Below are 12,531 nucleotides of genomic sequence, written 5' to 3'. Positions count from 1 at the left end.
AGTGTTCCTCCCAGCTCTGGCCACCTCCTTCCCTCCGTGACCCCGCACCTGCCTTCCCAGGGTCAGAATAAGCAGCCCCGGGGCATTTCCCCTAATCTCGCAGAGACCACGGCCCCATCCCGAGCTGGAAGTGGACAAACCAGGAGGGTGAAAGAGCCTTCTGCTTCCCATCATACCTCTTCCCATCCACACCGCTTCTCTCGCTTCTGCCCACAGCCCTCAGCACCCGGCTTCCTGCATACTGAGGGTGCGCTCACCAGAAGTCTGGTGTTGACCCTGGATTTCCACAGCAGGTGTGGCCCCCTCTCCTCATGCTCTCCTTCCTGCAGCCCGAGAGGGACAACCCACACCCCAAGTTTGGCCTGCCTTAGGTGTCCCTGCCCACCAGCACTCATCTTACCCCGATAGCAGTTCGAGCCCCTGTGGGCCTCGAACTCAGAGGCAAGAGAGGAGCACTGCCAGAAGCAATGGTCCTTCTTCACACTCCTGCCCCACACCCATGCCACGCAAGGAAAAAGTGACCAGCTGCTGCTGAGGCTGAGATCAAGAGGCTACTCACACAGAGAGGGCGAGGCTCTAGGCCGGGCTAGGTCAGCATGCAAATCTGCATGCAAATCATATGCAAATCTAGGGCCTGCCCTTGGGTTCCTGGCACCCTGTCATCTCTGTTGCCTGTGGCTCACCCCGTTCAGGCACCTGGGTCCTAGTTAGACCTACTGGGGTAGGGGCTGAGAAAGCACTTTGGGAACTTGGGGGGCTCTTCCCCTAGACTACTTCAAAAGTCTCCAAGAAAACACTTCTTCCAAGATCACACGGGAGAAAAGATTCTCTCAGCCTGGTAGCTCTATCCCTGAAAAAAAAAAAAAAAAAAAAAAAAAAAAAGGCGCTCTGAATAGTCACCCTCCCTTCAACCACAAATAAAATCCACCTTCACCAGGCTGAGCGGGGGACCAAACAAGTGACAAGGATGGGGTTCCTGAAGACATGGAGAAGGTAAATGGGGCCAGAGGTCCACACCGCCCCCGTCAAAGGCCAACAACCCAAGAGATGCTCTCGGCAGACTCCTGCCCGGTATCTGGGGGCTCCCAGCCTGCCTGCTTGGGGGCTTGCTTGTTTAGCAAAGCACGGTTGGGCCAAACGCCCGTTGGCTTGCCCACCTCCTCCCCGTTCCTCAGTCTAAGAAAAACAAGCCTCTCCAGCCAGTCTCCTGGGATCTGCTCAACTTAAGCACTGCCTTTGGGTCAAATGCTTACTTGCTTTTTGTTTCTAATTGAGCTCCCCATTCTGCTGCAGAAATATATTAAAGGCAGCTGACTTTGATGGCCAGAAATACGAAGCATCTGAAAGCTTCACCGGGCATGATGGCAATTCGGTTCTCCGCCACGTTATTCTAGCGACGAGGGCCTCTACGCCCACCTACCCCCTCCCAGTGCTCGCCAGTCCCTCACCTGCTCCTAAGTTGTGTCTGCCATTTCAAGATTTTCAAAACACATTCCCCCAGCGCACCCCACCCCCCTTCTAATTAGACACCGAACAGAGTGTTAGAGATTTTCTTAATGGCTTGACGAAGCCTTTTAATTCAGTCTTCTCAAGAGAGAAGAACCATGAGTCCCCATCCGAGAGGTTGGGGTGGGAAATGGAAAAAAAAAAAAAAAATCAATGCAACCCATTATTTTGGCTTTTAGAAAACAGGAATTTTAGTGCCGGGGAAGCTTGTTTTTCTACACAGTAAAAATGCAAATGCAGCCAACACAGATGCTGGCCCGCTGGATGTAACAACGGAGAGAGCCTCACTGGGGTTCATCTGGCTGCCCAAATCCGGATTTGTTTGGGCAATAATAAGGCAGTTATTGGAGACTCGATAATCGATTATTAAAACACCTTCCCAGTTCAGTTCTGGGGAATCGGCCTGAGCTCAGGCATCAAAAAAAAGGTATTTCGAGAGGAATGGAAGTAACAGAAGCTTAAAACACATTCAATAACTGCTTAATTCCATCCAGAGGACGCTCCATCCCATTTTGTTTTCTTCTCCGCTCTCTCTCTGCCTCCTCCCGCTCCTCACAGATGGACGTACAAATTATTGCAAGAGGATATTGTTTTCTGCAACAGGCTCGAACGTTCACATTTACATTTCCTTGGTGCCATGGGGGTGACTGGCAACGAGAGAGAAAATGCACCCAACCCCATCTTCCCTGCTCTCACGGCGACACATCTTCCCCCAGCCGCCTCTGTCGGCCCCCGCCACCACGCCACCCCAAGCACAACAGGCCCTGGGGACCAGCCTGGCACCTAAGACCCAATTAAGGCACGAAGGGAAAGAAAGGCCTGTCTGGCGAGGCGCCCTGGTGCCCGACACAGATGCTGGAGCCTCTGAACGGCAGGGCCGCCAGGGCCGTGCAGACCGAAAGGCCGCTGAGGTCCCGCCTCACCTGGCACCTCCAGCCTCCCCCTAGGCCCAAGGCCAGCGGCAACTTCCTTCTCAAGTTGGAAAGGGTTTTGCCCCTCAGGCTGTCCTGTCCCTTCTGGGCCTTTCTCCACCTCCCCCCAGCCCCCATCTGCTTTCCTCCCTATCAAATAGCTCAGGCTTCATTTATTAATGCCCGGCTTCTGGGAGGGGGAGGACGGGGCCCTTCAGGTATTTGCTGAGGGACATCCACTGCTGGGGAACGGAGTCCTCCGGAAGGAGTGAGGTCGCCCGGCGGGGACAAAGCTGGGCAAGACTGTGGCAGAACCTTGGGCCTGTGCTTTCTCGCCTGACAAAATGGAAAAGGGGTGGGGGGTGGGGGGTGGAGAGAGAACTAGCGAGAGAGAGAAAGCTGCCGCTCCTCACCTTATGTATTTTTAATATTAATGTAATTAAAGCTGCGAGCCGAGCCAGCCTGCGGGGGCGGAGGGAGGCAGGAAGAGCCTGGGGAGAAGGAGAGTGGGGTGTGGGGAGGGGGTTAGGGGGGTTGGCGCAGGAGACTGGCTTCTTGCTCCGCAAAAGTGGGAGGAGAGGGTGCTGAGCGGGGGACAAGGGGTTAACCAACCTAGACCAGCCTTGGCTTGGCGTGTCACCCAGTGGGCCCCCGCTGGGTCTGAGAAACTCAACTACTTTGTCCACGATTCAGAGGCCACCTCTCGCCCGCACCCGGATCTCTAGGCAAACCCCAGCAGTACCTGGGCCTTCATTCTGGCCTTGACCGGGCTTTACAGATAAAACAAGGGTCACCCTGCTCCCCGCGCCGCCGCCCCCCCACCCCCACCCCCAAGCCACGAGATACTGCCGTCAGCTCCGGCAGGTTGCAGACTCCAGACCCTGGGGCATCCGCACGGGGAAAAAACTAGACCCCTCCCGGAGCGCCAACCCCCTGCTGGACTGCCCTTCCCCCATCGCCTAGGGGTCAAGAGCTGCGGCTCGGCGGGGGCCCCCGGCGGGGCAAAGGGGGGAGAAGCCGCCCCCAGGGCGCGGAGGAGAAAAGTTAGAGGGCTGAACAGGTAAAGCCGAGCTGGTACGAGCGTGTGTGCTTCGCTGCGCAAGGGCGCGGAGTTCGGCCGCCTCATCTCCCGCCATCTGCGCGCCCGGGGGCACGTCCTCTGCCATAGCCTGGAAGCCCTAACGCCGGCGACAGCCCGGTCCCGACTCAGTGCCCAGGTGCCTCCGGTCAGGAATGTCTGCCCCCTCCCCACCCCCCCCCCCCCCCCCAGTCCCGGCTACCTCGAGGATCAGGTGCGCGGCGCCCGAGCGGCAGGTCTGGACAAGCCGGACACCTGGACCCACCCCTAGCAACGCCTTCTCTCCGGGGAAAGCGACACGCCCCCCCCCCCCCAAACTGAAGACTGTCCCCGTGTCCGGCTGACCCGGCGCGGAAGCGGAGAGTCTCGCACCTTGGGGCGCGCTGCCCGAGGTGGCTCAGGCGGCGCAGCGAAGCCGCGGCTAGTGCCGGGGGCGGGGAGGGGGGGGGGGTGAGGTGGGGCTGGGGGAAGGCGACCTTTGGGTCTGGAGAACAAACTTGCCATCCGAGAGACCCCGGCTGTCGGCACCCCTAGCTCTCCCCGCCCTGCATCGGGCCCGGGCGCGGATCAGCGCCCTGCGGTGCGGCGCTGGGGGTCCGGGGCGGCGGAGGGGCGCAGGGCGGCAGAGGAGGAGTGAGCCGCGGAGTCCGAGGCCCGAAGAAGCGAGGACTCCCGGGCCAACCAACAGTCACGGCCTGAGGACCCCTCCGCTCGGAGGGCACCCCGGGGTCCCGGCGCCACCAAGCCGCAGGAGGCGGGCGAAGGGCTGGGGGAGGGGTCCCGGGCAGAAACCGCGGCCCGGCAGGGCGCGGGGAGACGAGGGGCTCGTCCCCCACCACCCCTCCGGGCGCGCCCCAAAACGGCAGGCGCGGGCGGCCGGCGGCGCGGTCGAGGGCACCCTCTCCCCTGACCTCTCTCCGAGCGCCGGCCCCTCCCCCGCTGCGCCCCACCCCGGACCGGGCACCGAGGTCGGCCCCCCGCCCCCGGGCACCTGGAGCCCGCCGGGCGCCCCGCCTCGCCGCCACCCGCGCGCACCCCGGCTCCGCCGCCTCCGCCGCCCTGGCGCCCGCGCGGGTCTCACCTTTGTGTAAAGAGTCCAGGAGCAGGAGGAAAGTTACCAGCCACATGCCATAAAGAGGCCCTATTCTCCGGGGAGGTGGTCCTGTGGCCGGCCGTGCGGCAGCGCCTCTCCCCCGCTCAGCGCGCTCCCAGCCGCCCGCACTCCGCGCCCCGCTCTTTCTGCTCCTGAGCCCAGCGCTCGGCGGCGGCGGCTCCTCCCTCCTCGGCTCCCTGGCTCCTGTCATCCGCGGGGCTGGGCTAGGCGGCCGCTCTCCCCGCCCCCCCCGCGGCACCCCGGGTGGTGAGCGCCGCGCGAGCCCGGGGCCCAGCCGGCCCCCGGCCCCGCAAGCCCGGGGACGGGGGCGGGGGCCGGGACCAGCCGGCCCCCGGCCCGGGTTCGCCGTCCGAGAAGCCAGGGGTCCCCGCCGCCCGCCGGCTCGGAGGGTGACATGTGTCCTACGTGCGCCAAGGGCCCGCCATGCTCGGGCCAAGGAGGCCCTGTGTCTCCCGGCCCGGCACCTGGGGCGAATGCTGCCTGCCTCTTGCGGACTCAGTTTACCCATGGATGCTCTGAATAAAATCCAGACTAAGATCCTTTGGCGTCCCCCGGAGCTACCCCCCACCTCAAAGCTCAAAGCTGCGTGCCCTTCCAACCTCTAGGTCTGCAAGCCTGGCCCCTGGGGAGCCGGGGCTGAGCCCAGCCAAACCCCCCCCCCCCCCCAGCGCGACTTCCCAATTGTCTTCAGCACTTGGCACAATTATTTGCAATAAATAGTTTAATGTCTGTTCTACCTCGTGTATCTTCCTCCTTTAGCTTCACCTACCCCACCCACATAGCTTTCTCAGCAAGCAGAAATTGGTTTCTTCCTTATACCAATCTGCCTAGAGTTGGCATGGGATTCCATGGGGCTTGAGTGAGGGCATCTCAGTTCCAAAATGAATGTGGAGGACCTGCTGTGCGCCAGGCACCGGCTTTGGCGCTGGGGACAAAGGCACGGCCGAGTCAGGTCTGCTGTGTGACAAGGCTGCTGTTGGTTAGGAAGCCCTCCTTGTGTTGGTGATTCCAGAATAAGGGCCCACGCAGGACCCGGAGAAGGGGGCCACAGTAGCCCTGAGAATGGGATGCGAGACAGGACCGGACCGCCTCTCAGGAAGCATAAGGGAGGCCGCCTCGACCCGCTCTGGCTGCTTGGCTTGGCGCGCTTCGACCCGTTTCTCTGAGGTGTGCAGGCAGAGGGGGATGTGGAGGGGCGAGGGAGATAGAGGGGCTGCGGTTAGCTCCATTGGACAGAGGAAGAAAATGTACTTCCCCGAAATGTCTTGCCTAAGTTCAGACCGAAGAAGTAGGTCTCCTCATTCCCGGGTTTTGCCAAGATATCTCTAGACATTTTAGCTAAAAGTTTGAAAGCGTGCGTTTACTTTTTTGATATGTTAAAATCTGCATAAGCAAATTTACCATTCTAAGCATTTTTAAGCGTGCAGCGGCATCAGGTACATTCACGATGTTGTACGACCAACACCGCTATCCGTTTCCAGAACTTCTCCATCATCCAAACAGAAACTGTGTATCCACTAAACAATAACTCCCCATCCTCCCCTGCCCCCCATCCCCTGCGCATCACTAATTTTCCGTCTTTCTCACTTGGCCTCGTGGAAGTGGAATCCTACAGTATTCGTCCTTTTGCGTCCGACGGATTTCACTTAGCGTTATGCCTTCGAGGCTCATCCCTGTTTTAGCAGGTGCATCTCTCTCCTTTTCTTGGCTGAATACTATTCCACGGCATGCACTGACCACGTTTTGTTTATCTGCTTATTTGTCAGGGGGCACTTGGGTCGTTTCCACCTTCCGGCTACTGGGAGTCATGCTGCACTGAACACGGGCGTACAAATACCTCTTGGAGACCCTGCTTTCGACTCAGCCGGGCCTACACCTGGGGGTGGAATGCCTGGCTCATACGGTCATTGTGTTTTTAACTTTTTAAGGAAGTGCCAGGTGCACTGACTTTTTCCGTAGCGTGCGCTTTAAGGGTGTAAAGGACTCTCACCTGCACTTACTCTGTGTAATCCTCACAAGCACTTTGATGCTTTATCACCCTCTTTGAAAACAGGGGGAGAACGCTGAAGCTTAGCTTGTTCAAGGTCCCCCGGTTTGCCTCACAAATGAGACCGGAACCTGGGTCTCGTGACTCGGGAGCAGAGCTCCCCGCTCTGCCCTGCGCTGCCTTCCCTGGTGCTCAGCCTTACGATGCTAAGTCACCTCTCTGAAGCGGATGCTTTTTCACTAGAGGGTTTCATCCTCTAGAAACAGGCGGAGAACAGAGACGCGGGGTAGACTGCAACAGGTGTTCCAGAGGACCCAGCCCAACCCTCTGCTTTCAGAAGAGACAACTGAGGCCCAGAGTGGGGGAAGACACGGAGCCGCCTGAGGTCATGCCGGCAGTGACAGAGCCCAGATGTCGTCACACTTCTGGCTTAGCTCCCCTCCCTCACCGCCCCCAGCCTGCTGGGCTCATTCTCCCGTCATGTCCCTTCCCTTCTAAAGGAGACAGTCGCTGAGAGGAGCCCAGTTATTTCAAACTAAGCCTATTGACCCAGAGCACCTGGTCGGGCCATGCCTAAAATAACCTGCTCCATCAGACAGGATGAAAGGGGCTGTTGCCTGCTGGCAGGGGACAGGCCCTCAGCGGGGTTGCGTACAGCTGCTTGGGTCCCATATGCTGAAAGGAGAGAAGAGGCTCCTCCCTTCTCCATTTACCTGAAGTACGTCCTGGAACCTGGATGTCTCGTCTATGTAGGTTACACCTGCCGGCCCTTAAGGGATCACAGCGCTGTGTATAGAGGTCCGAGTGTTACCTGCAGGATGAGGTCGTTCACTGTGTCAGTAACTACAGTCTGGCTATTCCGTGAACAGGAGGCACGTGTGTGGGAACAGGGGGTGGGCAGGTGGGGAGGGCCGACCTGGCGATGGTCCGGGCAAGGAGGCTTCAGCATGTCACGGTTAAGTGCGTGGCTTTGGAGTCAGAGCTGAGTTCCCAGCCCCACTCTGCCACTCACGGGCCGTGCACCCTGGGGGAATTTATGTGCGCCAAGCCACGGTTCCCTCACCTGTAAAGTGGGGACCGCCCCAGCCTCTACCTCGGGGAGCTGGCATAAGGATCAAATGAGACAAGCCCAGGGGCCAACACGTCGTAGACACAGGTACACATGTCACTGATGCTACTGGCTTTGCTCAGGGGTGGGAGAGAGAATCGCTTTACCGGGGAGATGCTGGGATAACACCCCATACTCCGTGCTTTGACAAAGCCAGAGGTCACAGAAACACGGAAGGAAGGTGCATTCAGGACTGGAAGCGTGTGGGGAAACCGCCAGCAAGGGAAGGACCCGAAAGTGGTCTCCCCCACTTTCAGGCTTTTTGTGTTTTCCATTTTCTAGCTGTTTTGTCCCTCCTTAGCATCTAGGAAAGTATCTGTGGAAAATGACAATCTGGCTCAGATGTGTTCAGAAGTCCCCTCTCAACTGGAGTTGTGTCGGGAACTAGCTTGACAGAGTCATCAAGGATCCTAGCAAGTGAACCCCAAGGAAGAAGTGAGTCTCAGGGCCAGAGAGGGGGCGGCTGGGTTCCCCCACGTGCACTTGAACTCCGTTGCTCATTCGGGAGGAGCTATTTTTTTTTTTTTTTATTTTGTTGAAAGGGACGATTCCTTCTCAGTCCCCGATTAAATGGAAGCCCTCACACCCACACACAAATACTTGCACACCAAAGTGAGAACAAACACAGTTGCCCAGGCAAACATTCATGTGTACAGGTAAGTGTAAACACTTGACAGCACACCTGTGCCCAAATGCAATTTGAGTGTAGTCCAAAATTTCTGCGTTGGCTCCTATGCAGATGCCTTTATTTTATTTATTTATTTATTTATTTATTTATTTATTTATTTATTTTTACCAAAGCCTCAAATGTGTGGGATTCATTTAAAAACAGTGATTAATTTCAATATTCTGTTACATCAGGATGCTGGGTGATAACGTGGTTGGGGTGTGTGTGTGTGTGTGTGTGTGTGTGTGTGTGTGTTACCAATTCTAGCTGAAGCAGCTATATGAAGGCACTGAGAGCCCTCTCCAATTCAGGTTAATCATGGATATTTGGGGGGTATTATTTTGCCTTGCTAGGACTAGAGCCATCAGGAGAAGAAACACATGCTTTTATTGTTGAATTCAAACAACAGCTTCTATATTTTGGATACTTTCCTTCAAAAACAAAGGCATATAATTATTTTAGCAAAGCCTTCATATGTGCTCTGCAATTCTTTAACAACTTCAGTATAGATAGGGTTTTTATAAAAAGAAACTGATACTGAGCCAGATCAATGTTGAAAACTTAACATTTGGGGTTATATAGCTAATTCAGGATTGACCTTCTTCGCACTAACTCATTGACTGGAAGGGAAAAAAACAAATAAGGATTTCCTTTTTTTTTTTTTGTAATTGATTTTCATGTTATAGAAAGAGTCCTGGACTGTGAATCAGAAATCCTGGGTTCTAATCTCCTCTAGGCCACCCTAGCCATCTGTGTGATCTTGGTCGGACAAGTCACTTTGCCTTTTTGGGCTCAGTTTCCTCACCAAATGAGTTGAGCAAGAATCATGAAGAAGATCCCTTCCTAACACCAGAGGTGAGGTGAGCACAGATATGTAATGTCCCAGTCCTGTTCTATGTAGGGAGGTGTGTGCGTATCCACAAACATACATGCAAAGAAACAAAGAGATACAAATTTTCATACATAGATACTCAGAAGCAAACACACACACACACACACACACACACACACACAAATAAATAGTTTAGCTTCAAATGCATGCACGTACATCTAAAATATTTCCATTTTTTTGAGATGAATCACTGCAATTCATAAGTAGTGATGCCTACATAAAAAGGTAGCATATATCCTTAAATAACCCAGGCTTTCCTTAAACCGCGTTTCTATATGCTTGTCTAGGGGGATGTCTAGGTATGTGGTAGGTACCACTTTACGCTCTCAATGCATTGGATTGAAACATCACGGTTCCAGGCTTAAATCCCAGAGGCTTTCTCCCCCACGGATGGGATCTCTGGGGTCTCACTGCTCTTTTTCACGCCACTGTCTCGGGACGGTTGGTCAGGGGCTGCAGTAGCCCCCAGCAAGGCCGGAGCTCCCCCAGTACCCATGGCCCCCCTCTGGCTGTTCTCTCTCAGCTCACAACTCCCAGATGGGCCGAGAAGCCAACCCAGAGAGGTTCCCTGAAGTCCAAATTTTGTCGAGCTGAAGGTCACGGTCACGTTTCTGTCTGGGTGGGGGGGGGGGGGTCGTGCTGTTCTCCACTCCTTCCTTCTCAAATACACAGTGCCCCTTCTCCACCTGTGTGAGCCCTCTCCGGCCGTGAGGCCTGGCCAGACACGGCAGCTCTCCAGGACCAGCCCCAGCCCCAGCCAGCCCTCCTCCTAGCTCGGCTTGCCTAGCTCAGCTTGGCCGTGTCAGCACGGCCTGTGGCTCTCATTTCTTCGTCCCGTGCTGTGGCTATCCATGCACGTGTCTGACTTGTCTCCTCTTCAAGACACATTCCCTTTGGATCTGCACCTGCCGAGCCTAGCCCGGTGCCTGCTCACACCCGGCGCACTTGGTAAATGTTGATCGACAACTGGACGAGCTCATCCTCACAGAGTTTCAAAGACCTGATTACAACGTCATGGGTCATGCCTTCCAGAGAGGCGTGTCCCTTAACCGGAATCAAAGCCTTAAGCTTCGTAATTCTCGACCTGGAGCTTGTGGCCTGGAAGGTGAGCACTTGGCAGGGTAGAAGAGCCTGCGGGAGTTCTGACCCGAATGCCGGTCTCAGCCAGCGTCACCGTCGGCTTCATTGTCCTAGTCATTGAGCACGGCCTTCAGGATCCAAAGGCTTCAGTGCGCATTCATTTCAGATCCTCGCCAACAAATAGACAGGTGGGCCTGGAACTGTTTTTGCTCGATATACAGAGGAAGAAACTGAAGCCCAGGGAGGTTTGTGGTGTCCCAGAGGCGGATATACCGCGGAGCTAACACAGCCCAAGCTTCTGGGTCCTATAGGGCCCGGGTCACGTGCTCACACGGTCAGCCACCGTCGGTACTCTGGGAGAACAGTTTTTAAGCGTGATCCGTTACGATCGCTCCTCTTTTCCACTCTGGATGGGTCTGATGTGCATTCGGGGGATGTGAGTGAGAGAGAGCCCCATCTGACTTGGGATTGGTGAGATACATCTCTGGACTGCACAGGCAGGAGGGTGTAGCCATCCCGGTGTGGAGAGTGGCTTTCATGAATACTCCTACTCCGTGAATACCGCACCTGCTCGCGGGGCTGTGTCCCGCAGAATGGCAGGGCCCCAGTTGTATCACAATATGCCCACCCGCTAAGGGGCTGCCCGAGAGGTACGTGCGTGCGTGCATCGTGGAGAGAAAGGGTCAAAGTGTTTGCGTGGAGCCAGAAGCCAGTCTGTGCAACATTGTAACAATTAAAAAAAAAAAAAAAAGGCATTATAGAGGTGTGTCAGGCAGTGGACACAAACACTGTTCAGATTTTGTGATGTTTGTGGTATTTGTGAATTTTTTCAAGATCTGTGATTTGTTGCACTTTCCTTTTTATCATTCTAAGGAACTCCGTGCATTTGTGCCTAATATTATGATAATAACCTTGTACTGTTTTCCTTAAAGAAGTCCCTCCAAGGGGTGTGTAAGTTTTGGGTCCAGCAAAACCTGAACCCATCCCAGCAACACTCCTCAGGCCACAATGTGGTGCTGAGCTGGGTCTAGAACCAGATTTTCTGGATTCTGGCCCAGGGCTCGTCCCACAATCCTTTGCTTCAGAGACAGTGTGTAATTTATGAGTTTGTACAGTGCTATGCACACAGAAGTTACTCAGAAATGCCACAGCTCCCCCAGGGGACTGTCCTTCACGGTGAAGGGGAAGTCCAGGCTGGGCCCGTGGCAGTGACCTCAACTTGATGACAAGTCCTCTTCCTAAGAAGTCTGGCCATCTCACAACGGGCCCGACCTGTCGGTCCACAAAGAGGAGGATCCTGGGGATAGAAGACAGTGCTGCCCAAGTGGTCTCTACACCCCTTCTGTGGGCAACACCCCTCCTGTCACTGTGACGGGGGCCATATGCATGGAAGGCTGAGATGCCCCTCACAGCCCGAGAGCCGGGGAACACCCCAGCGAGCCCCTCCAGTCACTCTGAACAGGCAATCCACCTGCCAGAGGTCAAAGTGACAGAGCCAGGGTGCTGCGGCAGTGGGCGAAGGCTGTTTGGGACAGCAAGGGTAGACAAGGACGCTGTGTGGGGACAGCGGGCTGTATTGGCCCATCACACCCACAGGCTCTCCTACACCACCGGACAGGTGCTAATACAGTCCCTGCTTGAATGCCTCCAGGGACGAGGGGCTCCCTGCCCAACCAGAAGTCCACTCTAACTTTACTACTCGTGATCACGTACGCACTCTTTTCTTTATTGAACGCAGTCTGCCGTAGTGCTCAGGATGTGCCCGGTCTCTGCCCGACGACAGCTTTTCAGATATTTGAGAACAGCTACGGTGGCCTCCCCCAAAGCCTTCCTTCCGCCAGGCTGAAGAGTCCAGTTTCGTCAACCTCCTCTCTTCTGAGCTAATTTCCAGACCCGTCACTCTCCCGGTCTCCCTTTTTATACATACGCCACTTTGACTCCAGCTCCCTTAGAACCAGAATGGACCCAACCCTCCAGACGTGAGCAGCCCCGAGGACAGGCACTATCACCCCCTCGAGAGGTCTCTAAACTTCTCGTACTGTTGACCAAGGCTTGGACGGCCTTCTTGGCCGATATGCTCAAAGCGGGGCCTCTTTCCGTGAATTACTGCCGAGACGCTCCCCTCAGCCCCCGTGACCCTGATGTGGATTGTCTGGGGGGCGGGGGAGGTGAGCACGATTAGACACAT

The 12,531-nt window shown here is 55.9% G+C and overlaps 1 protein-coding gene across 1 annotated transcript in view; it reads right to left on the bottom strand.

Annotated features, from left to right (window-relative positions):
- DSCAML1 (DS cell adhesion molecule like 1) overlaps positions 1 to 4,809 on the bottom strand; it is a 349,722-nt gene extending 344,913 nt beyond the window's left edge. The window contains exon 1 of the mRNA XM_060604850.3: positions 4,577 to 4,809. Coding sequence (XP_060460833.3) covers positions 4,577 to 4,799 — 223 coding nt within the window. The 5' untranslated portion in view covers positions 4,800 to 4,809. The remainder of the gene's footprint in view (positions 1 to 4,576) is intronic.
- Between the last annotated feature and the right edge of the window lie 7,722 nt (positions 4,810 to 12,531).

The sequence above is a fragment of the Panthera onca genome, chromosome D1 (assembly GCF_046562875.1).
Source record: "Panthera onca isolate mPanOnc1 chromosome D1, mPanOnc1 haplotype 2, whole genome shotgun sequence".
Lineage (NCBI taxonomy): Eukaryota > Metazoa > Chordata > Mammalia > Carnivora > Felidae > Panthera > Panthera onca.
This window is presented reverse-complemented; position numbering and strand designations above follow the sequence as displayed.